The sequence below is a fragment of the Petromyzon marinus genome, chromosome 69 (genome assembly GCF_048934315.1).
Source record: "Petromyzon marinus isolate PM22_M1 ecotype Great Lakes invasive population chromosome 69, UKy_Petmar_22M1.pri1.0, whole genome shotgun sequence".
Lineage (NCBI taxonomy): Eukaryota > Metazoa > Chordata > Hyperoartia > Petromyzontiformes > Petromyzontidae > Petromyzon > Petromyzon marinus.
Window position 1 is genome coordinate 2,238,368 of NC_133735.1, and position 24,433 is coordinate 2,262,800.

The following is a 24,433-nucleotide window of genomic DNA, read 5'->3' on the forward strand; positions in this document are numbered from 1 at the left end:
CTCCTGCCACCATGAGGGGTGGACAGTCCTCTGCTCGGGGCAGCAGACTGCCAAACAACAGGGTGTGGGTCTTCTTTTGAACAAAAGAATGAAGGGGGCGTGGGAGCGTGGCGGTGAGGTGTGGGAATCTGTAAGCCCCAGGCTACTTTGGGCTCGCCTTCCCATCAACCGGAGGCGAGGAATGGTGGTCGTGGTTACTTATGCCCCCACCGAAGATGAACATCCGTGGAGGGATGCAGGCAAAGCAGATGAGTCAGATGCCTTCTATGACCTCCTGTCACAGGTGCTGGCTAAAGTGGCCCCTCGGGATAGAGTCATCATGTTGGGTGACTTCAATGCCCGAGTTGGTCATGATACTGGCACCTGGTCTGGAGTGATTGGAGGGCATGGGCCAGATCAGCTCAATAACAACGGTAGGAGGCTGCTAGATTTTTGTGCAGCCCATGGGCTTGTAATTACCAACACGCTGTTCCGGCATCGGCGCATCCACACAACATCATGGATGCATGCCGGGTCCAAGCAAGAACATCTGCTGGACTACATAGTGACGGACCAGCGAATGCGAGCCCATGTCCTTGACACCAGGACTTACCGTGGAGCTGATCTGCCCTCTGACCATCGACTAGTCATCTGTAAGATGCGCCTGCCATTCTTCCACTCCGGTGGTGGGTGTACACCCAGGACCCCATTCCAACCTAAAGTGGCCTGGTCTCAGTTATCTGATGAAAGTTGCAAGCGAGAATTTCATCATCGCTTGCGGCTGGGATTGGCATCGTCCCCGACTCCTCCTGATGTCGAGGGTAAATGGGTGAGGTTTAGGACTGTGACTCATGCAGCTGCAATGGCTGCTTTGGGTACGCGGTCCAGACCTCCCCAGACACCCTGGCTGACAGAGGAGTTGTTCAGGATGGTTGAGAAAAAGCGACAGGCCCACTGTCATCGGCTACAGAATCCCACGTCAGAGAATGAGGAGGCTTACCGCAGCCTTCGCTCGGAGGTTCGGAGAGCCGTGAGGCGCTGCAAGGATGGGTGGTGGTCGCGGGTTGCTGAGGAGATGGAGTCTGCCTCAGTGGCCCGTGATCACAAATCTCTATTTAACTCCATCAAAAAAGTAACCTGCAGCGCCACACCTATTACCATCATTAGGGGAAAAAACGGTGATCCAATTTCCGACCCCCAGGAACAGGTTCGCAGATTTGCTGAGCATTTCTGTGAGGTCCTGGGGGAGGGAAAATCCCTCAGCCAGGAAAACATCGTGGCACAAAGTGAGAATGACCCTGCTGAGGCTGCGGTGCCTCAAATATTGTATGAAGTCACCCCCTGTGAGGGGCTGGCTGAGGTGCCATCTGCTGAGGAAGTATTGAAGGCGATCCGGAGTCTGAGACCAGGAAAGGCAGCGGGCAGAGATGATCTCCCAAGCGAAATGCTGAGGGAGGGTGGCGTTTGTGCACAGACTGCCCTATATGACATCATAACAACAGTCTGGACCACTGGACGGGTTCCGCAGGATTGGAAGGGTGCCCTGGTGGTCCCCCTTTTTAAGAAGGGGGACCGCACAGACTGTAACAACTACAGGGGCATCTCACTCCTCAGTGTGTCGGGAAAGGTCCTGGCAAGGATTATTCAGCATCGCCTTGCCAGGCACGCTGAGGAGAGGCTTGCGGAGCCCCATTGCGGTTTCAGGAAAGGGCGGTCCTGCACAGATGCCATATTTTCTGTCCGTCTGCTACAGCAGAGGTGTAGGGAATTCCAACAAGACCTACATCTCTGCTTTATTGACCTGGTCAAGGCCTATGATACCATCAGTAGGCCTGGGCTCTGGGTCGTTCTTCGTGCTTTTGGAGTACCTGACCCTCTGCTCACGATCATTAAGGACCTTCATGATGGTGAGCGGGCCCGGGTAAAACTACGTGGCCGGGAGTCAGAGCCATTCCCTGTACACCTTGGGGTGCGACAGGGATGTCCTCTGGCTCCCACAGTATTTAACATCTATTTTGACCACGTAGTTTGTGAAGTCTTCAATAGCTGTACCGGGGGAATCTCCATATGGTACAGATATAATGGGAGGCTGATCGATGCCCGGGTGCGGTCAAGGGATGGCTCCCTATTGCTCAACCACGTTATGTATGCTGATGATTTGGTAATAGCTGCTCAGTCAGAGGAGGAGTTGGAGATGCTGCTGCTGAGACTGGAGCGTGCCACTAAGAGGTGGGGCCTTACCATCAGCCCCACCAAAACTAAGCACCTGCCTGGGTATTTTGTACCATCGGACACTCCACCCCCACAACTCCCAATCGGTGATGGGGCAGTTGTAGAGAGAGTGGAGAGTTTCCCATACCTGGGCAGTGTGCTTATGACTGGCTCCAGTTTAACAGCAGAGGTCTCACTCCGAATCAGTCGAGCGGCAATATCTTTTCATCGGTTGCGTAACGCTGTGTGGAAGCTACCTGGTCTGTCGCTCTGCACTAAGCTTCAGGTCTTCTCGGCCACGGTCATTCCCTCCCTTCTCTACGCTTGCGAAACGTGGACCCCCCCTAATGGAACATCTTCGCCGGTTGAAACATTTAGGCTGGCCTGCCTACGATCCATCCTGGGTTTAACCAGACTGGATTGTGTGAGGAGCTCACAAATCCTTGAAAGATCTGGGCAAGGTCCCATCGGTGAGCTCCTCCGGCGGGCAAGGCTGCGATGGCTGGGTCATGTAGCCCGCATGCCCAGCCACCGCATGCTGAAACAGCTTTTGTTCGGCCGGATTGAGGGGGCTTAGCGGGCGCGGCACGGGCTAGAGAAGAGATGGAGTGATGTGGTACAGGAGGACGTGGAGCTGAGTGGACTTGCCGATGACTGGTACCAGCGGTGTCAAGATCGGCCTCTGTGGAGGAGGCTCGTGAAGGATGCTACTGGGCAGTTGGAGGTAGTCGCCCTCCAACAACAACGGAGGGCGGAGGAGCGACGCTCAGAACAACGAGCGGAGCGCCGGGTGGCTAAAGCACAGCAGGTTGGCACAGTAGGGGGCACAGGTGGTGCATCAGCCAGTCATCTCAGTCAGTCGACCCGTGGCACCTGGGTCTGCCCCGTGACCTCCTGCCAGCGGGCGTTCGACACTTCACGTGGCCTCAGGGTGCACATAGCCTGGCACAAGCGTCGTGGTGACGTCACCGCCACTTAGTGGCGAATGGCGGTTGTTGTTGTTGTGTGAGTGAGTGTGTGAGTGAGTGAGTGTGAGTGAGTGTGTGAGTGTGTGAGTGAGTGTGAGTGAGTGTGTGAGTGAGTGTGTGAGAGTGTGAGTGTGTGAGTGAGTGTGTGAGTGAGTGAGTGTGTGTGAGTGAGTGTGTGAGTGTGTGTGAGTGTGTGTGTGTGAGTGAGTGTGTGAGTGTGTGTGTGAGTGTGTGAGTGTGTGAGTGTGTGTGAGTGTGTGAGTGTGTGTGTGTGAGTGAGTGTGTGAGTGAGTGTGTGAGTGTGTGAGTGTGTGTGAGTGTGTGAGTGTGAGTGAGTGTGTGTGAGTGAGTGTGTGAGTGTGTAAATGAGTGAGTGTGTGAGTGTGTGTGATTGAGAGTGTGAGTGAGTGTGAGTGAGTGAGTGTGAGTGAGTGTTTTAGTGAGTGAGCGTGTGAGTGAATGTGTGAGTGAGAGTGTGTGAGTGTGTGAGTGATTGTGAGTGATTGTGAGTGAGTGTGTGAGTGTGTGAGTGAGTGAGTGTGTAAATGAATGAGTGTGAGTGTATTAATGAGTGAGTGAGTGTATGAGTTTGAGTGAGTGTGAGTGTGTGAGTGTGTGAGTGTGTGAGTAAGTGAGTGTTTGATTGAGTGTGTGAGTGTGAGTGAGTGTGAGCGAGTGTGAGTGTGTTAATGAGTGAGTGAGTGAGTGTATGAGTGAGTGTGAGTGTGTGAGTAAGTGAGCGTGTGATTGAGTGTGTGAGTGTGAGTGAGTGTGAGTGAGTGTGAGTGAGTGAGTGTTTCAGTGAGTGAGCCCCCCACGTGTCTCACCCCCCACGTGTCCCACCCCCCACGTGTCCCACCCCCCACGTGTCCCACCCCCCACGTGTCCCACCCCCCACTTAGCGTCTCTCCGAGTGGGTGTCGGTACCCAGCGTGTCCTCGTGGGCTGAGAGCCGCCATGACGTTGTCCGCATGGTGCAGCTGGCCGCCCGCGAGGTTACTCGGCTCGGAGGCAGCGTGGAGCTTGTGGACATCGGCACCCAGACGGTGGGAGGGGGGCGGAGACGCGGGGGGGGAGACACGGGGGGGAGACACGGGGGGGAGACACGGGGGGGAGACACGGGGGGGAGACACAGGGGGGGAGACACGGGGAGACGCGGGGAGACACGGGGAGACACTCACGGGGAGACAAGGGGAGACACGGGGAGACGCAGGGAGACACGGGGAGACACTCACGGGGAGACGCGGGGAGACACCGGGAGACGCAGGGAGACACGGGGAGACACGGGGAGACACTCACGGGGAGACGCAGGGAGACACGGGGAGACGCAGGGAGACACGGGGAGACACTCACGGGGAGACGCGGGGAGACACCGGGAGACGCAGGGAGACACGGGGAGACACGGGGAGACACGGGGAGACACTCACGGGGAGACACGGGGAGACACTCACGGGGATACACGGGGAGACACGGGGAGACACGGGGGGGAGATACGGGGAGAAACGGGGAGATGCTCACGGGGAGACACTCACAGGGAGATACGGGGAGACACAGGGAGACACTCACAGGGAGATACGGGGGGGATACACGGGGAGAAACGGGGAGATGCTCACGGGGAGACACGGGGAGACACGGGGAGACACAGGGAGACACGGGGAGACACGGGGAGACACTCACAGGGAGATACGGGGAGACACTCACAGGGAGATACGGGGGGGAGACACGGGGAGAAACGGGGAGACGCTCACGGGGAGACACTCACGGGGAGACACGGGGAGACACAGGGAGACACTCACAGGGAGATACGGGGAGACACTCACGGGGAGACACGGGGAGACACAGGGAGACACGGGGAGACACGGGGAGACACTCACAGAGAGATACGGGGAGACACTCACGGGGAGACACGGGGAGACACAGGGAGACACGGGGAGACACGGGGAGACACTCACAGGGAGATACGGGGAGACACTCACGGGGAGACACTCACGGGGAGACACGGGGAGACAGACACAGGGAGACACGGGGAGACACGGGGAGACACTCACGGGGAGACAGACACGGGGAGACACTCATGGGAGACACTCACAGGGAGACACGGGGAGACACTCACGGGGAGACACGGGGAGACACAGGGAGACACGGGGAGACGCGGGGAGACAGACACAGGGAGACACTCACGGGGGACACTCACGGGGAGACACTCACGGGAGACACTCACGGGAGACACTGGGAGACACTCACAGGGAGACACTCACGGGAGACACTCACAGGGAGACACTCACGGGGAGACACTCACGGGAGACACGGGGAGACACTCACAGGAGACACTCACGGGGAGACACTCACGGGGAGACACTCACGGGGAGACACTCACAGGGAGACACTCACAGGGAGACACGGGGGGAGACACGGGGAGACACGGGGAGACACTCACGGGAGATACTCACAGGGAGACAGTCACGGGAGACACTCACGGGAGATACTCACAGGGAGACAGTCACGGGAGACACTCACGGGAGATACTCACAGGGAGACCCGGGGAGACACTCCCGGGGAGACACTCACGGGAGACACTCACGGGGGACAATGTCGTGCCGCTCCCCTAGATGCCGGACGGCTCCAAGCTGGCGCTGCCGCCCATCCTGCTGGGCACGCTGGGCACAGACCCGGCCCTCAAGACACTCCTCATCTACGGACACCTTGACGTGCAGCCGGCCCGGATCGACGACGGCTGGGACACCGAGCCCTTCACCCTCACCGAGAAGGACGGTGAGGCTCGCTCGCCCGCTCGTCCGCCCGCTCGTCCAGCCACTCGCTCGCTCGCCCGCCCGCCCGCTCGCCCAGCCACTCGCTCGCCTGCTCGCCCGCTCGCTCGCCCAGCCACTCGCTCGCCCAGCCACTCGCTCGCCCAGCCACTCGCTCGCCCAGCCACTCGCCCAGCCACTCGCTCGCCCAGCCACTCGCTCGCCCAGCCACTCGCCCGCCCGCCCGCTCGCCCAGCCACTCGCTCGCCCAGCCACTCGCCCAGCCACTCGCTCGCCCAGCCACTCGCCCAGCCACTCACTCGCCCAGCCACTCGCCCGCCCGCCCGCTCGCCCAGCCACTCGCTCGCCCAGCCACTCGCCCACCCACTCGCTCGCCCGCCCGCCCACTCGCTCGCCCACCCACTCGCCCAGCCACTCGCTCGCCCAGCCACTCGCCCAGCCACTCGCTCGCCCACCCACTCGCCCGCCCGCCCGCTCGCCCAGCCACTCGCTCGCCCAGCCACTCGCCCAGCCACTCGCTCGCCCAGCCACTCGCTCGCCCGCCCGCCCGCTCGCCCAGCCACTCGCTCGCCCAGCCACTCGCCCAGCCACTCGCTCGCCCGCCCACTCGCTCGCCCAGCCACTCGCCCACCCACTCGCCCGCCCACTCGCCCACCCACTCGCTCACCCACTCGCCCAGCCATTCGCTCGCCCGCCCAACTCGCCCGCACGTCTCTATGAGTCTATGCAAGTCTCTGTGAGTATCTGTGAGTCTCTGTGAGTTTTTGTGAGTCTCTGCGGGTATCTGTGAGAGTCTCTGCGAGTCTCTGCGAGTCTCTGTGTGTCTCTGTGAGTCTGTGAGAGTCTCTGTGTGTCTCTGTGAGTCTCTGTGAGAGTCTCTGTGAGTCTCTCTGTGAGTCTCTCTGTAAGAGTCTCTGTGAGAGTCTCTCTGTGAGTCTCTCTGTGAGTCTCTGAGTCTCTCTGTGAGTCGCTCTGTAAGAGTCTCTGTGAGAGTCTCTGTGAGTCTCTCTGTGAGTCTCTCTGTGAGTCTCTGAGTCTCTGTGAGAGTCTCTGTGAGTCTCTCTGTGAGAGTCTCTGTGAGTCTCTCTGTGAGTCTCTCTGTGAGTCTCTGTGAGTCTCTGTGAGTCTCTCTGTGAGTCTCTCTGAGTCTCTCTGTGAGTCTCTCTGAGTCTCTGTGAGTCTCTCTGAGTTTCTCTGTGAGTCTCTCTGTGAGTCTCTCTGTGAGTCTCTGTGAGTCTCTCTGTGAGTGTCTCTCTGAGTCTGTGGACTCCATAGCCACGCAGCTCCACACCACCACCACACTCACTCACAGACACACTCACTCTGTCTTACACTCATTCACAGACACACTCACTCTGTCTTACACTCATTCACAGACACACTCACTCACTCTGTATTACACTCACTCACAGACACACTCACTCACTCTGTCTTACACTCACTCACAGACACACTCACAGACACACTCACTCTGTCTTACACTCACTCACAGACACACTCACTCACTCTGTCTTACACTCACTCACAGACACACTCACTCACTCTGTCTTACACTCATTCACAGACACACTCACTCTGTCTTACACTCATTCACAGACACACTCACTCTGTCTTACACTCATTCACAGACACACTCACTCTGTCTTACACTCACTCACAGACACACTCACAGACACACTCACTCTGTCTTACACTCACTCACAGACACACTCACTCTGTCTTACACTCATTCACAGACACACTCACTCTGTCTTACACTCATTCACAGACACACTCACTCTGTCTTACACTCATTCACAGACACACTCACTCTGTCTTACACTCATTCACAGACACACTCACTCTGTCTTACACTCATTCACAGACACACTCACTCTGTCTTACACTCACTCACAGACACACTCACAGACACACTCACTCTGTCTTACACTCACTCACAGACACACTCACAGACACACTCACTCTGTCTTACACTCACTCACAGACACACTCACTCTGTCTTACACTCACTCACAGACACACTCACTCTGTCTTACACTCATTCACAGACACACTCACTCTGTCTTACACTCATTCACAGACACACTCACTCTGTCTTACACTCATTCACAGACACACTCACTCACAGACTCACTCACACACCCCCATTGCAGACGGGGGGGGGGGGGGGGGTGGGCAGGAGCAGGAGGTGGGGGGTCGATCCCTGACTGCATGGATTTTGTACCTTGACCCCAACGACAAAGTGTGTGTGAGAGTGTGTGTATGTGTGTGTATGTATGTGTGTGTGTGGTCAAGGCCTATGATACCATCAGTAGGCCTGGGCTCTGGGTCGTTCTTCGTGCTTTTGGAGTACCTGACCCTCTGCTCACGATCATTAAGGGCCTTCATGATGGTGAGCGGGCCCGGGTAAAACTACGTGGCCGGGAGTCAGAGCCATTCCCTGTACACCTTGGGGGTGCGACAGGGATGTCCTCTGGCTCCCACAGTATTTAACATCTATTTTGACCACGTAGTTCGTGAAGCCTTCAATAGCTGTACCGGGGGAATCTCCATATGGTACAGATATAATGGGAGGCTGATCGATGCCCGGGTGCGGTCAAGGGATGGCTCCCTATTGCTCAACCACGTTATGTATGCTGATGATTTGGTAATAGCTGTTCAGTCAGAGGAGGAGTTGGAGATGCTGCTGCTGAGACTGGAGCGTGCCACTAAGAGGTGGGGCCTTACCATCAGCCCCACCGAAACTAAGCACCTGCCTGGGTATTTTGTACCATCGGACACTCCACCCCCACAACTCCCAATCGGTGATGGGGCAGTTGTGGAGAGAGTGGAGAGTCTTCTCGGCCACGGTCATTCCCTCCCTTCTCTACGCTTGCGAAACGTGGACCCCCCCTAATGGAACATCTTCGCCGGTTAGAAACATTTAGGCTGGCCTGCCTACGATCCATCCTGGGTTTAACCAGACTGGATTGTGTGAGGAGCTCACAAATCCTTGAAAGATCTGGGCAAGGTCCCATCGGTGAGCTCCTCCGGCGGGCAAGGCTGTGATGGCTGGGTCATGTAGCCCGCATGCCCAGCCACCGCATGCTGAAACAGCTTTTGTTCGGCCGGATTGAGGGGGCTAAGCGGGCGCGGCACGGGCTAGAGAAGAGATGGAGTGATGTGGTACAGGAGGACGTGGAGCTGAGTGGACTTGCCAATGGCCGGTACCAGCGGTGTCAAGATCGGCCTCTGTGGAGGAGGCTCGTGAAGGATGCTACTGGGCAGTTGGAGGCAGTCGCCCTCCAACAACAACGGAGGGTGGAGGAGCGACGCTCAGAACAACGAGCGGAGCGCCGGGTGGCTAAAGCACAGCAGGTTGGCACAGTAGGGGGCACAGGTGGTGCATCAGCCAGTCATCTCAGTCAGTCGACCCGTGGCACCTGGGTCTGCCCCGTGACCTCCTGCCAGCGGGCGTTCGACACTTCACGTGGCCTCAGGGTGCACATAGCCTGGCACAAGCGTCGTGGTGACGTCACCGCCACTTAGTGGCGAATGGCGGTTGTTGTTGTTGTGTGAGTGAGTACGTGTGTGTGTGTGTGTGCGTGGTGGTGGTGCGTTGGTACAAAGGCGGCCCCGGGCGTGGTCCTGGGCCACCCACCCCCTCGTGCCCTCGTGTACGTGCTTGCTAGCGGCGCTTGCCCCGGCAGCCTGCGAAGGCTACGCGGTGGTGGTGGTGGTGGGGGTGGCGGTGGTGGTGGTGGTGGCGGGGGTGGTGGTGGCGGTGGTGGCGGTGGTGGACGTGGTGGTGGTGATGGTGGTGGTGGTGGTGGGGGTGGCGGTTGTGGTGGTGGTGGTGGTGGTGATGGTGGTGGTGGTGGCAGTGGTGGTGGTGGTGGCGGTAGTGGTGGTGATGGTGGTGATGGTGGTGGTGGTGGGCGGTGGTGGCGGTGGTGGTGGTGATGGTGGTGGTTGCGGTAGTGGTGGTGATGGTGGCGGCGATGATGGTGGTGATGGTGGTGGTGGGCGGTGGTGGCGGTGGTGGTGGTGATGGTGGTGGTTGCGGTGGTGGTGGTGGCGGTGGTGGCGGTGGTGGCGGTGGCGGTGGTGGCGGCGGTGGTGGTGGTTGGGGATGGTGGTGGTGGTGGTGGTGATGGTGGTGGTGGTGGTTGGGGATGGTGGTGGTGGTGGTGGTGGTGGTGATGGTGGTGGTTGCGGTGGTGGTGGTGGTGGCGGCAGCGGCGGTGGTGGTGGTGGCGGTGGACGTGACCTTTGCCTCTATCCGCGCGGTGCGCTCGCGAGCAGGGAAGCTGTACGGTAGAGGCTCCACGGACGACAAGGGCCCAGTGCTGGGCTGGCTGAACGTCATCGAAGCCTACCAGAGCCTCAAGCAGGTGGGGAACGCTCGCTCACCCGCTCACCCGCTCGCTCACCCGCTCGCTCACCCGCTCGCTCACCCGCTCGCTCACCCGCTCGTTCACCCGCTCGCTCACCCGCCCGCTCACCCGCTCGCTCACCCGCTCGTTCACCCGCTCGCTCACCCGCCCGCTCACCCGCTCGCTCACCCGCTCGCTCGCTCGCTCACCCGCTCGCTCACCCGCTCGCTCACCCGCTCGCTCACCCGCTCGTTCACCCGCTCGCTCACCCGCTCGCTCGCTCGCTCACCCGCTCGCTCGCTCGCTCGCTCACCCGCTCGCTCACCCGCTCGCTCACCCGCTCGCTCACCCGCTCGCTCACCCGCCCGTTCACCCGCTCGCTCACCCGCCCGCTCACCCGCTCGTTCACCCGCTCGCTCACCCGCCCGCTCACCCGCTCGCTCACCCGCTCGCTCGCTCGCTCACCCGCTCGCTCACCCGCTCGCTCACCCGCCCGCTCGCTCACCCGCCCGCTCACTCGCTCACCCGCTCGCTCACCCGCTCGCTCACCCGCTCGCTCACCCGCTCGCTCACCAGCTCACTCACCCGCTCGCTCACCCGCTCGCTCACCCGCCCGCTCGCTCACCCGCCCGCTCACTCGCTCACCCGCTCGCTCACCCGCTCGCTCACCCGCTCGCTCACCCGCTCGCTCACCAGCTCACTCACCCGCTCGCTCACCCGCTCGCTCACGCGCTCACTCACGGCGGCGTAGCTCTCCACCGTGGTGCAGGCTTTCGGCGCTAGCGGCGTCAGCGAGCGCCCGCGGCAGGCCGCCTTTGTCTCCCCGGTGGCACCTCGCCGGGTGCTCTCCTCGAGGCTGAGTCGACCGTAACGGAGGCCCAGGACGGGTTCGGATGATCGTTCAGCGGTGTTGGCTCACGGGCACAGAGAGCCACAGAGTCACCACACAGAGACCCGTAGACTCATCACACAGAGACCCATAGACTCACCACACAGAGACTCGTAGACTCACCACACAGAGACCCATAGACTCACCACACAGAGACCCACAGACTCACCACACAGAGACCCACAGAGACCCACAGACTCACCACACAGAGACCCACAGACTCATCACAAAGAGACCCACAGACTCCACCACACAGAGACCCATAGACTCACCACACCGAGACCCACAGACCCACAACACAGAGACCTGTAGTCTCACACAAGAGACCCACAGACTCACCACACAGAGACCCACAGACTCACCACCACACAGAGACCCACAGACTCACCACACAGAGACCCACAGACTCACCACACACAGAGACCCACAGACTCCACCACACAGAGACCCACAGACTCACCACACAGACACCCACAGACTCACCACACAGAGACCCACAGACTCACCACACAGAGACCCACAGACTCACCACCACACAGAGACCCACAGACTCACCACACAGAGACCCACAGACCCACCACACAGAGACCCACAGACTCACCACACAGAGACCCACAGACCCACCACACAGAGACCCACAGACTCACCACACAGAGACCCACAGACTCACCACACAGAGACCCACAGACTCACCACACAGACACCGCCCATACCACCTCTGCCCCGCCAGCGGCTGCCAGTGAACATCAAGTTCTGCCTCGAGGCGATGGAGGAGTCGGGCTCCGAGGGGTTGGAGGAGCTCGTGGCGACTCGCAAGGAGAGCTTCTTCAGCGGCGTCGACTTTGTCTGCATCTCGGACAATTACTGGCTGGGCAAGAGCAAGCCCTGCCTCACTTACGGCTTGCGAGGCATCACCTACTTCTTCATTGAGGTGGGCCCGGCACGTGGGGTTAGCGGGGGGCCGGGCAGGGAGTGGTGCAGGGGGGGCGGGGAGGGGGAGGGGGGAGAGAGGGGGAGGGGAGGGAGAGATTGATAGGTTGTGAGTGTGATGGTGTGAGTGTGATGGTTTGTGTGAGTGTGTGAGTGTGTAACTGTGTGAGTGTGATGGTGTGACGGTGTGAGTGTGACGGTGTGAGTGTGAGTGAGTGTGTGAGTGTGTAACTGTGTGAGTGTGATGGTGTGAGTGTGACGGTGTGAGTGAGTGTGTGAGTGTGTAACTGTGTGAGTGTGATGGTGTGAGTGTGAGTGAGTGTGTGAGTGTGTAACTGTGTGAGTGTGATGGTGTGAGTGTGATGGTGTGTGAGTGAGTGTGTGAGTGTGTAACTGTGTGAGTGTGATGGTGTGAGTGTGACGGTGTGAGTGTGAGTGAGTGTGTAACTGTGTGAGTGTGATGGTGTGAGTGTGATGGTGTGTGAGTGTGAGTGAGTGTGTGAGTGTGTAACTGTGTGAGTGTGATGGTGTGAGTGTGAGTGAGTGTGTGAGTGTGTAACTGTGTGAGTGTGATGGTGTGAGTGTGACGGTGTGAGTGTGAGTGAGTGTGTGAGTGTGTAACTGTGTGAGTGTGATGGTGTGAGTGTGACGGTGTGAGTGAGTGTGTGAGTGTGTAACTGTGTGAGTGTGATGGTGTGAGTGTGACGGTGTGAGTGTGAGTGAGTGTGTGAGTGTGTAACTGTGTGAGTGTGATGGTGTGAGTGTGAGTGAGTGTGTGAGTGTGTAACTGTGTGAGTGTGATGGTGTGAGTGTGATGGTGTGACTGTGTGAGTGTGATGGTTTGTGAGTATGTGAGTGTGTGAGTGTGTAACTGTGTGAGTGTGATGGTGTGAGTGTGACAGTGTGAGTGTGAGTGAGTGTGTGAGTGTGTAACTGTGTGAGTGTGATGGTGTGAGTGTGACGGTGTGAGTGTGAGTGAGTGTGTGAGTGTGTAACTGTGTGAGTGTGATGGTGTGAGTGTGAGTGAGTGTGTGAGTGTGTAACTGTGTGAGTGTGATGGTGTGAGTGTGACGGTGTGAGTGTGAGTGAGTGTGTGAGTGTGTAACTGTGTGAGTGTGATGGTGTGAGTGTGAGTGAGTGTGTGAGTGTGTAACTGTGTGAGTGTGATGGTGTGAGTGTGATGGTGTGTGAGTGTGAGTGAGTGTGTGAGTGTGTAACTGTGTGAGTGTGATGGTGTGAGTGTGAGTGAGTGTGTGAGTGTGTAACTGTGTGAGTGTGATGGTGTGAGTGTGATGGTGTGACTGTGTGAGTGTGATGGTTTGTGAGTGTGTGAGTGTGTGAGTGTGTAACTGTGTGAGTGTGATGGTGTAAGTGTGACGGTGTGAGTGTGACGGTGTGAGAGATTGATAGGTTGTCAGTGTGAGTGTGATGGTGTGTGTGTGTGATGGTGTGAGTGAGTATGTGAGTGTGTGAGTGTGTAACTGTGTGAGTGTGATGGTGTGAGTGTGACGGTGTGAGTGTGACGGTGTGAGTGTGACTGTGAGTGTGTGACTGTGAGTGTGTGACTGTGTGAGTGTGACTGTGGGTGTGAGTGTGACGGTGTGAGTGTGAGTGAGTGTGTGAGTGTGTAACTGTGTGAGTGTGATGGTGTGAGTGTGACGGTGTGACTGTGCGAGTGTGACGGTGTGAGTGTGACGGTGTGAGTGTGACTGTGAGTGTGTGACTGTGAGTGTGTGACTGTGTGAGTGTGACTGTGGGTGTGAGTGTGACGGTGTGAGTGTGAGTGAGTGTGTGAGTGTGTAACTGTGTGAGTGTGATGGTGTGAGTGTGACGGTGTGACTGTGCGAGTGTGACGGTGTGAGTGTGACTGTGAGTGTGACTGTGAGTGTGTGACTGTGAGTGTGTGAGTGTGACGGTGTGAGTGTGACTGTGAGTGTGTCACGGTGTGACTGTATGAGTGTGGCTGTGTGACTGTGTGAGTGTGACGGTGTGACGGTGTGAGTGTGACGGTGTGACTGTGAGTGTGTTAGTGTGACTGTGTGAGTGTGACTGTGTGAGTGTGACGGTGTGAGTGTGACTGTGTGAGTGTGACTGTGTGACAGTGTGACAGTGTGAGTGTGACGGTGTGAGTGTGACTGTGTGAGTGTGACTGTGTGAGTGTGACGGTGTGACTGTGTGACAGTGTGAGTGTGACGGTGTGAGTGTGACTGTGAGTGTGACGGTGATGGTGTGAGTGTGACTGTGTGAGTGTGACTGTGTGAGTGTGATGGTGTGTCACGGTGCGAGTGTGACAGTGTGACTGTGTGACTGTGTGAGTGTGACAGTGTGAGTGTGACGGTGTGAGTGTGACTGTGTGACTGTGTGAGTGTGATGGTGTGTGTGTGACGGTGTGAGTGTGTGAGTGTGACGGTGTGAGTGTGACGGTGTGTGTGTGACGGTGTGAGTGTGTGAGTGTGACGGTGTGACGGTGTGAGTGTGTGAGTGTGACGGTGTGAGTGTGATGGTGTGACGGTGTGAGTGTGACTGTGTGACGGTGTGAGTGTGACTGTGTGAGTGTGACGGTGTGAGTGTGACGGTGTGAGTGTGACGGTGTGAGTGTGACTGTGAGTGTGTGACTGTGAGTGTGTGAGTGTGACGGTGTGAGTGTGACGGTGTGAGTGTGTGAGTGTGACGGTGTGAGTGTGATGGTGTGAGTGTGACTGTGTGAGTGTGACTGTGTGAGTGTGACTGTGACTGTGTGAGTGTGACTGTGTGAGTGTGACTGTGACTGTGTGAGTGTGATGGTGTGACTGTGAGTGTAACAGTGTGACTGTGAGTGTGACGGTGTGAGTGTGACTGTGAGTGTGTGAGTGTGACTGTGTGAGTGTGACAGTGTGAGTGTGACTGTGTAAGTGTGACTGTGTGAGTGTCACGGTGTGAGTGTGACAGTGTGACTGTGTGACTGTGTGAGTGTGACCGTGTGAGTGTGACAGTGTGAGTGTCACTCGCCTGCCTGGGTATTTTGTACCATCGGACACTCCACCCCCACAACTCCCAATCGGTGATGGGGCAGTTGTGGAGAGAGTGGAGAGTTTCCCATACCTGGGCAGTGTGCTTATGACCGGCTCCAGTTTAACAGCAGAGGTCTCACTCCGAATCAGTCGAGCGGCAATATCTTTTCATCGGTTGCGTAACGCTGTGTGGAAGCTACCTGGTCTGTCGCTCCGCACTAAGCTTCAGGTCTTCTTGGCCACGGTCATTCCCTCCCTTCTCTACGCTTGCGAAACGTGGACCCCCCTAATGGAACATCTTCGCTGGTTAGAAACATTTAGGCTGGCCTGCCTACGATAAAGCTCACAAGTCCTCGAAAGATCTGGGCACGGTCCCATCTGTCAACTCCTCTGGAAGGCAAAGCTGCGTTGGCTGGGTCATGTAGCCCGCATGCCCAGCCACCGCATGCCGAAACAGCTTTTGTTCGGCCGGATCGAGGGGGCTAAACGGGCGCGGCACGGGCTAGAGAAGAGATGTAGTGATGTGGTACAGGAGGACGTGGAGCTGAGTGGACTTGCCGATGACAGGTACCAGCGGTGTCAAGATTGGCCTCTGTGGAGGAGGCTCGTGAAGGACGCTACTGGGCAGTTGGAGGTAGTCGCCCTCCAACAACAACGGAGGGCGGAGGAGCGACGCTCACAACAACGAGCGGAGCGCCGGGTGGCTAAAGCACAGCAGGTTGGCACAGTAGGGGGCACAGGAGGTGCATCAGCCAGTCATCTCAGTCAGTCGACCCGTGGCACCTGGGTCTGGCCCGTGACCTCCTGCCAGCGGGCGTTCGACACTTCACGTGGCCTCAAGGTGCACATGGCCTGGCACAAGCGTCGTGGTGACGTCACCGCCACTTAGTGGTGAATGGCGGTTGTTGATGTTGTTGATGTTGTTGACGTGTCCGTGTGTGCGTGTGTCCGTGTGTGCGTGTGTGTGTGTGTGTCCGTGTGTGTGTCCATGTGTGCGTGTGCATGTGTGTGTCCTTGTGTTTCCGTGTGTGTCCGTGGGGAGCGGTGGTACAGCGGTTAGCGCTATGCTGCATTACGAACCCGGCGACCTGGGTTCGATTCCCGCTCACGGCCAACACCACCAGTGACGATTATCTGAACCGGTCCCGGGCCTCCCCCTAGGTCGACTCAGCCTCAAATGAGTACCTGGTGCGGTGTGCAAACATCGCCACTGGGGAGACAAAGGCGGTCGGGCGTGGTGCTGGCCACCCACCCCCTCGTGTGCCGTTACCGGCCTCCATAGGTGCTGCTCCCTAACAGCACTTGCCCCTACAGTTCGTTGAGGCTACACGGGGGATCTTTGTCTTTGTGTACAGGTGGAATGCGCCAACATGGACTTACACTCTGGAGTGTTTGGAGGCTCCGTTCACGAGGCCATGACGGACCTCATCGCCCTCATGAGTGAGTCACCCTCTCACTCTCTCCCCACTCTCTCCCCACTCTCTCCCCACTCTCTCCCCACTCTCTCATCACTCTCTCACTCTCTCACCACTCTCTCTCCCCACTCTCTCGTCACTCTCTCATCACTCCTCACCCTCTCACTCTCTCCCCACTCTCTCCCCACTCTCTCTCCCCACTCTCTCCCCACTCTCTCCCCACTCTCTCCCCACTCTCTCTCCCCACTCTCTCCCCACTCTCTCCCCACTCTCTCCCCACTCTCTCCCCACTCTCTCCCCTCTCTCTCCCCACTCTCTCCCCACTCTCTCCCCACTCTCTCGTCACTCTCTCATCACTCCTCTCTCCCCACTCTCTCCCCACTCTCTCCCCACTCTTTCCCCACTCTCTCCCCACTCTCTCCCCACTCTCTCCCCACTCTCTCCCGACTCTCTCCCCACTCTCTCCCCACTCTCTCTCGTCACTCTCTCCCCACTCTATCTGCTGTGCCGCTCCACACGAAGTCTCCGCGTCGGAGTCACGCTTCAGGTCTTCTCGGCCACGGTCATGCGCTCCCTTCTCTACGCTTGCGAAACGTGGACCCCCCCTAATGGAACATCTTCGCCGGTTAGAAACATTTAGGCTGGCCTGCCTACGATCCATCCTGGGTTTAACCAGACTGGATTGTGTGAGGAGCTCACAAATCCTTGAAAGATCTGGGCACGGTCCCATCGGTGAGCTCCTCCGGCAGGCAAGGCTGCGATGGCTGGGTCATGTAGCCCGCATGCCCAGTCACCGCATGCCGAAACAGCTTTTGTTCGGCCGGATCGAGGGGGCTAAACGGGCGCGACACGGGCTAGAGAAGAGATGGAGTGACGTGGTACAGGAGGACGTGGAGCTGAGTGGACTTGCCGATGACTGGTACCAGCGGTGTCAAGATTGGCCTCTGTGGAGGAGGCTCGTGAAGGACGCTGCTACTGGGCAGTTGGAGGTAGTCGCCCTCCAACAACAACGGAGGGCGGAGGAGCGATGCTCACAACAGCGAGCGGAGCGCCGGGTGGCTAAAGCACAGCGGGTTGGCACAGTAGGGGGCACAGGTGGTGCATCAGCCAGTCATCTCAGTCAGTCGACCCGTGGCACCTGCTGTGATGGCGGCCGTTGTCTGTTTGTCCTGGGCCTGCCCTAGGTCGACTCAGCCTCAAATGAGTGACCTGGTGCGGTGTGTACAAATCTGGGGAGACAAAGGCGGCCGGGCGTGGCGCTGGCCACCCCCACCCCCTCGTGTGCCACAGTGCCGGCCTAACAGCACTTGCCCCGACAGTCTGTCAAGGCTACACGGGGGATCTTTGTCTTTTTGTGTGCGTCACAGACTCGCTGGTGGACAAGAACGGCCGTATCCTGGTGCCAGGCCTCTATGAGCAGGTCGCTCCGCTGAGCCCAGAGGAGGAGGCCTCCTATAAAGACATCGACTTCTGCCCAGAGACATTCCGGCAGGACCTGGGGGCGAGCCGTCTCCTCCACCTCAGCAAGGCACGCTCGCTCGCACGCTCGCACGCTCGCTCAGTCACTCGCTCGCTCAGTCACTCACTCACTCGGTCACGCACTCGGTCACTCACTCACTCGCTCAGTCACTCACTCGCTCACTCGCTCAGTCACTCACTCGCTCGCTCGCTCGCTCGCTCAGTCACTCACTCGCTCGGTCACTCGCTCGCTCAGTCACTCACTCGCTCGCTCAGTCACTCACACACTCACTCACTCACTGACTCGCTCAGTCACTCACTCACTCGCTCGCTCACTTAGTCACTCGTGGTGGTGCTGCTGCTGGTGGTGCTGCTGGTGTTGGTGCTGATGGTGGTGGTGGTAGTGCTGGTGGTGCTGGTGGTGGTGGTGGTGTTGGTGCTGATGGTGCTGGTGGTGGTGGTGCTGGTGGTGGTGCTGCTGGTGTTGGTGCTGATGGTGGTGGTGGTGGTAGTGCTGGTGGTGCTGGTGGTGGTGGTGCTGGTGCTGGTGGTGGTGGTGGTGGTGCTGGTGTTGGTGCTGATGGCGCTGCTGCTGGTGTTGGTGCTGATGGTGGTGGTGTTGGTGCTGGTGTTGGTGCTGATGGTGGTGCTGGTGGTGGTGGTGGTGCTGGTGCTGGTGGTGGTGGTGCTGATGGTGCTGCTGGTGGTGGTGCTGATGGTGTTGGTGCTGATGGTGCTGCTGGTGGTGGTGCTGATGGTGTTGGTGCTGATGGTGGTGCTGGTGGTGGTGGTGCTGCTGGTGTTGGTGCTGATGGTGGTGCTTGTGGTGTTGGTGGTGCAGGAGCAGCTGCTGATGCACCGCTGGCGCTACCCGTCGCTGTCGCTGCACGGCATTGAGGGAGCCTTCTCGGAGCCGGGCTCCAAGACGGTGATCCCTCGGCGCGTCATCGGCAAGTTCAGCATCCGCCTCGTGCCAGACATGGACCCCCTGCACGTCGAGAAGCAGGTGCCTCCTGCTCATCCTGCTGCTCATCCTGATCCTGATCCTGCTGCTCATCCTGCTGCTCATCATGCTCATCCTGCTCATCCTACTCATCCTGCTGCTCATCCTGCTGCTCATCCCGCTCATCCTGCTCATCATGCTCATCCTGCTGCTCATCATGCTCATCATGCTGCTCATCCTGCTCCTGCTGCTCATCCTGCTCATCCTGCTCATCCTGCTCATCCTGCTCATCCTGCTCATCCTGCTCATCCTGCTCATCCTGCTCATCCTGCTGCTCATCCTGCTCATCCTGCTCATCCTGCTGCTGATCCTGCTCATCCCGCTCATCCTGCTCATCCTGCTCATCCTGCTGCTCATCCCGCTCATCCCGCTCATCCTGCTCATCCTGCTCATCCTGCTGCTGATCCTGCTACTCCTGCTCATCCTGCTCATCCTGCTCATCCTGCTGCTCATCCTGCTGCTCATCCTGCTCATCCCGCTCATCCTGCTGCTCATCCTGCTCATCCCGCTCATCCCGCTCATCCTGCTCATCCTGCTCATCCTGCTGATCCTGCTGATCCTGCTCATCCTGCTCATCCCGCTCATCCCGCTCATCCCGCTCATCCCGCTCATCCTGCTCATCCTGCTCATCCTGCTCATCCCGCTCATCCCGCTCATCCCGCTCATCCCGCTCATCCTGCTGCTCATCCTGCTGCTCATCCTGCTGCTCATCCTGCTCATCCTGCTGCTCATCCTGCTCATCCTGATCCTGCTGCTCATCCTGATCCTGCTGCTCATCCTGCTCATCCTGCTCATCCTGCTCATCCTGCTCATCCTGCTCATCCTGCTGCTCATCCTGCTGCTCATCCTGCTCATCCTGCTGCTCATCCTGCTGCTCATCCTGCTCATCCTGATCCTGCTGCTGATCCTGCTGCTGCTGATCCTGCTCCTCCTGCTGCTGCTGCTGATCCTGCTACTCCTGCTGCTGCTGATCCTGCTACTGATCCTCCTACTGATCCTGCTGCTGATCCTGCTGATGCTCTCCCCCCTCTTCCCCTTCCTACTCCCAACCTTCTCAGCCCCTTGCTCCCTCCTCCTCTCTGTGTCTGTGTGTGTGTCTATGTGTGTGTCTATGTGTGTGTCTATGTGTGTGTCTGTGTGTGTGTGTCTGTGTGTGTGTCTGTGTGTGTGTCTGTGTGTGTGTGTCTGTGTGTGTCTGTGTGTGTGTGTGTGTCTGTGTGTATGTGTGTGTGTCTGTGTGTATGTGTGTGTCTGTGTGTGTGTCTGTGTGTGTCTGTGTGTGTCTGTGTGTGTGTCTGTGTGTGTCTGTGTGTGTGTCTGTGTGTGTGTCTGTGTGTGTGTGTCTGTGTGTGTCTGTGTGTGTGTCTGTATGTGTGTCTGTGTGTGTGTCTGTATGTGTGTCTGTATGTGTGTCTGTGTGTGTGTCTGTGTGTGTGTCTGTGTGTGTCTGTGTGTGTGTGTGTCTGTGTGTGTGTGTTTGTGTGTGTGGAGCGATAGTGTAGCGGTTAGCGCGCTGCGCTATGAACCTGGCGACCCGGGTTCGATTCCCGCTCACGGCCAACACCAGTGACGATTATCTGAACTGGTCCCGGGGCCTCCCACTAGGTCGACTCAGCCTCAAATGAGTACCTGGTGCAGTGTGTAAACATCGCCACTAGGGAGACAAAGGCGGTCGGGCGTGGTGCTGGCCACCCACCCCCTCGTGTACCGTTCCGGCCTTCATAGGTGCTCGCTAACAGCACTTGCCCCTACAGTCTGTTAAGGCTATATGGGGGATCTTTTTATCTTTGTTGTGTGTTTGTGTGTGTATATGAATGTGTCTGTGTGTGTGTTTGTGTGTGTGTATATGAATGTGTGTGTGTGTATATGAATGTGTGTGTGTATATGAATGTGTGTGTGTATATGAATGTGTGTGTGTGTATATGAATGTGTGTGTGTGTATATGAATGTGTGTGTGTGTATATGAATATGTGTGTGTGTATATATGAATGTGTGTGTATATGAATGTGTGTGTGTGTATATGAATGTGTGTGTATATGAATGTGTGTGTATATGAATGTGTGTGTGTGTATATGAATGTGTGTGTATATGAATGTGTGTGTGTATATGAATGGGTGTGTGTGTATATGAATGTGGGTGTGTGTGTATATGAATGTGTGTGTGTGTGTATATGAATGTGTGTGTATGAATGTGTGTGTGTATATGAATGTGTGTGTGTATATGAATGTGTGTGTATATGAATGGGTGTGTGTGTGTATATGAATGTGTGTGTGTATATGAATGTGTGTGTGTATATGAATGTGTGTGTATATTAATGTGTGTGTGTGTATATGAATGTGTGTGTATATGAATGTGTGTGTATATGAATGTGTGTACGTGTGTGTGTGTACGTGTGTGTGTGTGTATATGAATGTGTGTGTGTGTGTGTATATGAATGTGTGTATATGAATGTGTGTATATGAATGTGTGTGTGTGTGTGTGTATATATGAATGTGTGTGTGTATATGAATGGGTGTGTGTGTGTGTGTATATGAATGTGTGTATATGAATGTGTGTATGTGTGTGTGTGTGTATATGAATGTGTGTATGTGTGTGTGCCGTGTAGGTGAAGGCTCACCTGCAGGCTGCGTTCGATGAGCGGCAGAGCCCCAACAAGTTGAGCGTCTCTATGGGGCACGGTGCACGCGCCTGGGTCGCAGACGTCAACCATCCCCACTACATGGCCGGGCGACGTGCCGTCAAGACCGGTGCTCACCCGCTCGCCCGCTCGCTCGCTCGCCCACCCGCTCGCCCACTCGCTCACTCGCTCACTCGCCCACTCGCCCACTCGCCCACTCGCCCACTCGCTCACTCGCTCGCTCACTCAACCGCTCGCTCGCTCGCCCACTCGCTCGCTCACTCAACCGCTCGCTCACTCACTAAACCGCTCGCTCACTCAACCGCTCGCTCACTCAACCGCTCGCTCACTCGCCCACTCGCTCATTCACTAAACCGCTCGCTCACTCAACCGCTCGCTCGCTCACTCAACCGCTCGCTCACTCGCCCACTCGCTCACTCACTAAACCGCTCGCTCACTCACTAAACCGCTCGCTCGCTCAACCGCTCGCTCGCTCACTCACCCACTCACCCACCCGCTCGCTCGCCCACCCGCTCGCCCACTCGCTCACTCGCTCACTCGCCCACTCGCTCGCTCACTCAACCGCTCGCTCGCTAACTCAACCGCTCGCTGACTCGCCCACTCGCTCACTCACTAAACCGCTCGCTCACTCAACCGCTCGCTCGCTCACTCAACCGCTCGCTCACTCGCCCACTCGCTCACTCACTAAACCGCTCGCTCGCACACCCGCTCGCCCACTCGCTCACTCGCCCACTCGCTCGCTCACTCAACCGCTCGCTCACTTGCCCACTCGCTCACTCACTAAACCGCTCGCTCACTCAACCGCTCGCTCGCTCACTCAACCGCTCGCTCACTCGCCCACTCGCTCACTCACTAAACCGCTCGCTCGCTCACTCAACCGCTCACTCACTCGCCCACTCGCTCACTCACTAAACCGCTCGCTCACTCAACCGCATCTCAGTCCGGTCATCTCAGTCAGCCGACCCGTGGCACCTGCTGGGTCTGTCCCGAGACCTCCTGCACCTAGCCTGGCACAGTAGGGGGGGGGGTACAGCTGGTGGTTGCATCTACCAGTGGTCATCTCAGTCAGCCGACCCGTGGCACCTGCTGGGTCTGTCCCGAGACCTCCTCCTGCCGGCAGGCAGCCTTCGACACTTCACGTGGTAGCCTCAGGGTGCACCTAGCCTGGCACAGGCGTCGTGCTGACGTCACCGCCACCCGGTGGCGAACGGCGGCTGTTGTTGTTGTGTGCGTGTGTGTGCACAAGTGTAGCCGCTCGCTAGCAGCACTTGTCCCAAAAGTGTGCTAAGGCTATTCGGGGGACCTTTGTCTTTGTATTTGTGCCAGTGTTTGGGGTGGAGCCGAACTTTGACGCGTGATGCGAGGTTCGATTTGCCGCTCACGGCCAACACCACCGGCGACGATTATCTGAACCGGTCCCGGGGCCTCCCACTAGGTCGACTCAGCCTCAAACGAGTACCTGGTGTGGTGCGTAGTAAAGGCCGCCATTGGGGGGAGACAAAGGCGGCCGGGCGTGGTGCTGGCCACCCAAGCCCTGGTGTGCCGTGCCGGCCTTCATAGGGTGCTGCTCGCTAACAGCACTTGCCCCCTACAGTCTGTTAAGGCTACACGGGGGATCTTTGTGTGTGTGTGTGTACCTCAAATATTGGAGGAGGAAGTCACCCCCTGTGAGTGGCTGGCTGAGATGCCATCTGCTGAGGAAGTACTGAAGGCGATCCAGAGTCTGAGACCGGGAAAGGCACCGGGCAGAGGTGATCTCCCAAGCGAAATGCTGAGGGAGGATGGCGTTTGTGCACAGACTGCCCTATATGACATCATAACAACAGTCTGGACCACTGGACGGGTTCCGAAGGATTGGAAGGATGCCCTGGTGGTCCCCCTCTTTAAGAAGGGGGACCACACAGACTGTAACAACTACAGGGGCATTTCACTCTTCAGTGTGAAGGGAAAGGTCCTGGCAAAGATTATACAACATCGCCTTGCCAGGCACGCTGAGGAGAGGCTTGCGGAGCCCCAATGCGGTTTCAGGAAAGGGCGGTCCTGCACAGATGCCATATTTTCTGTCTGTCTGCTACAGCAGAGGTGTAGGAAATTCCAGCAAGACCTACATCTCTGCTTTATTGACCTGGTCAAGGCCTATGATACCATCAATAGGCCTGGGCTCTGGGTTGTTCTTCGTGCTTTTGGAGTACCTGACCCTCTGCTCACGATCATTAAGGACCTTCATGATGGTGAGCGGGCCCAGGTAAAACTACGTGGCCGGGAGTCCGAGCCATTCCCTGTACACCTTGGGGTGCGACAGGGATGTCCTCTGGCTCCCACATTATTTAACATCTATTTTGACCACGTAGTTCGTGAAGCCTTCAATAGCTGTACCGGGGGAATCTCCATATGGTACAGATATAATGGGAGGCTGATCGATGCCCAGGTGCGGTCAAGGGATGGCTCCCTATTGCTCAACTACGTTATGTATGCCGATGATTTGGTAATAGCTGCTCATTCAGAGCAGGAGTTGGAGACGCTGCTGTTGAGACTGGAGTGTGCTACTAAGAGATGGGGCCTTACCATCAGCCCCACCAAAACTAAGCACCTGCCTGGGTATTTTGTGCTATCAGACACTCCACCCACACAACTCCCAATCGGTGATGGGGCAGTTGTGGAGAGAGTGGAGAGTTTCCCATACCTGGTCAGTGTGCTTATGACCGGCTCCAGTTTAACAGCAGAGGTCTCGCTCCGAATCAGTCGAGCGGCAATATCTTTTCATCAGTTGCATAATGCTGTGTGGAAGCTACCTGGTCTGTCACTCCGCACTAAGCTTCAGGTCTTCTC

General features: G+C 57.5%; 1 protein-coding gene across 3 annotated transcripts in view; it reads left to right on the plus strand.

The window, feature by feature from the left end:
* CNDP2 (carnosine dipeptidase 2) overlaps nucleotides 1–24,433 on the plus strand; it is a 49,742-nt gene that overhangs the window by 19,356 nt on the left and 5,953 nt on the right. For 2 of the 3 annotated variants that reach the window (XM_076054974.1, XM_076054973.1), the window contains exons 3-10: nucleotides 4,061–4,204; nucleotides 5,768–5,930; nucleotides 10,211–10,299; nucleotides 11,901–12,101; nucleotides 16,446–16,530; nucleotides 17,873–18,033; nucleotides 18,805–18,969; nucleotides 21,572–21,713. In XM_076054974.1, the coding sequence (XP_075911089.1) occupies nucleotides 4,061–4,204; nucleotides 5,768–5,930; nucleotides 10,211–10,299; nucleotides 11,901–12,101; nucleotides 16,446–16,530; nucleotides 17,873–18,033; nucleotides 18,805–18,969; nucleotides 21,572–21,713 (1,150 nt within the window). Of the gene's footprint in view, nucleotides 1–4,060; nucleotides 4,205–5,767; nucleotides 5,931–10,210; nucleotides 10,300–11,900; nucleotides 12,102–16,445; nucleotides 16,531–17,872; nucleotides 18,034–18,804; nucleotides 18,970–21,571; nucleotides 21,714–22,930; nucleotides 22,978–24,433 lie in introns of those variants that run through there. The other variant, XM_076054975.1, reaches the window with a different exon arrangement.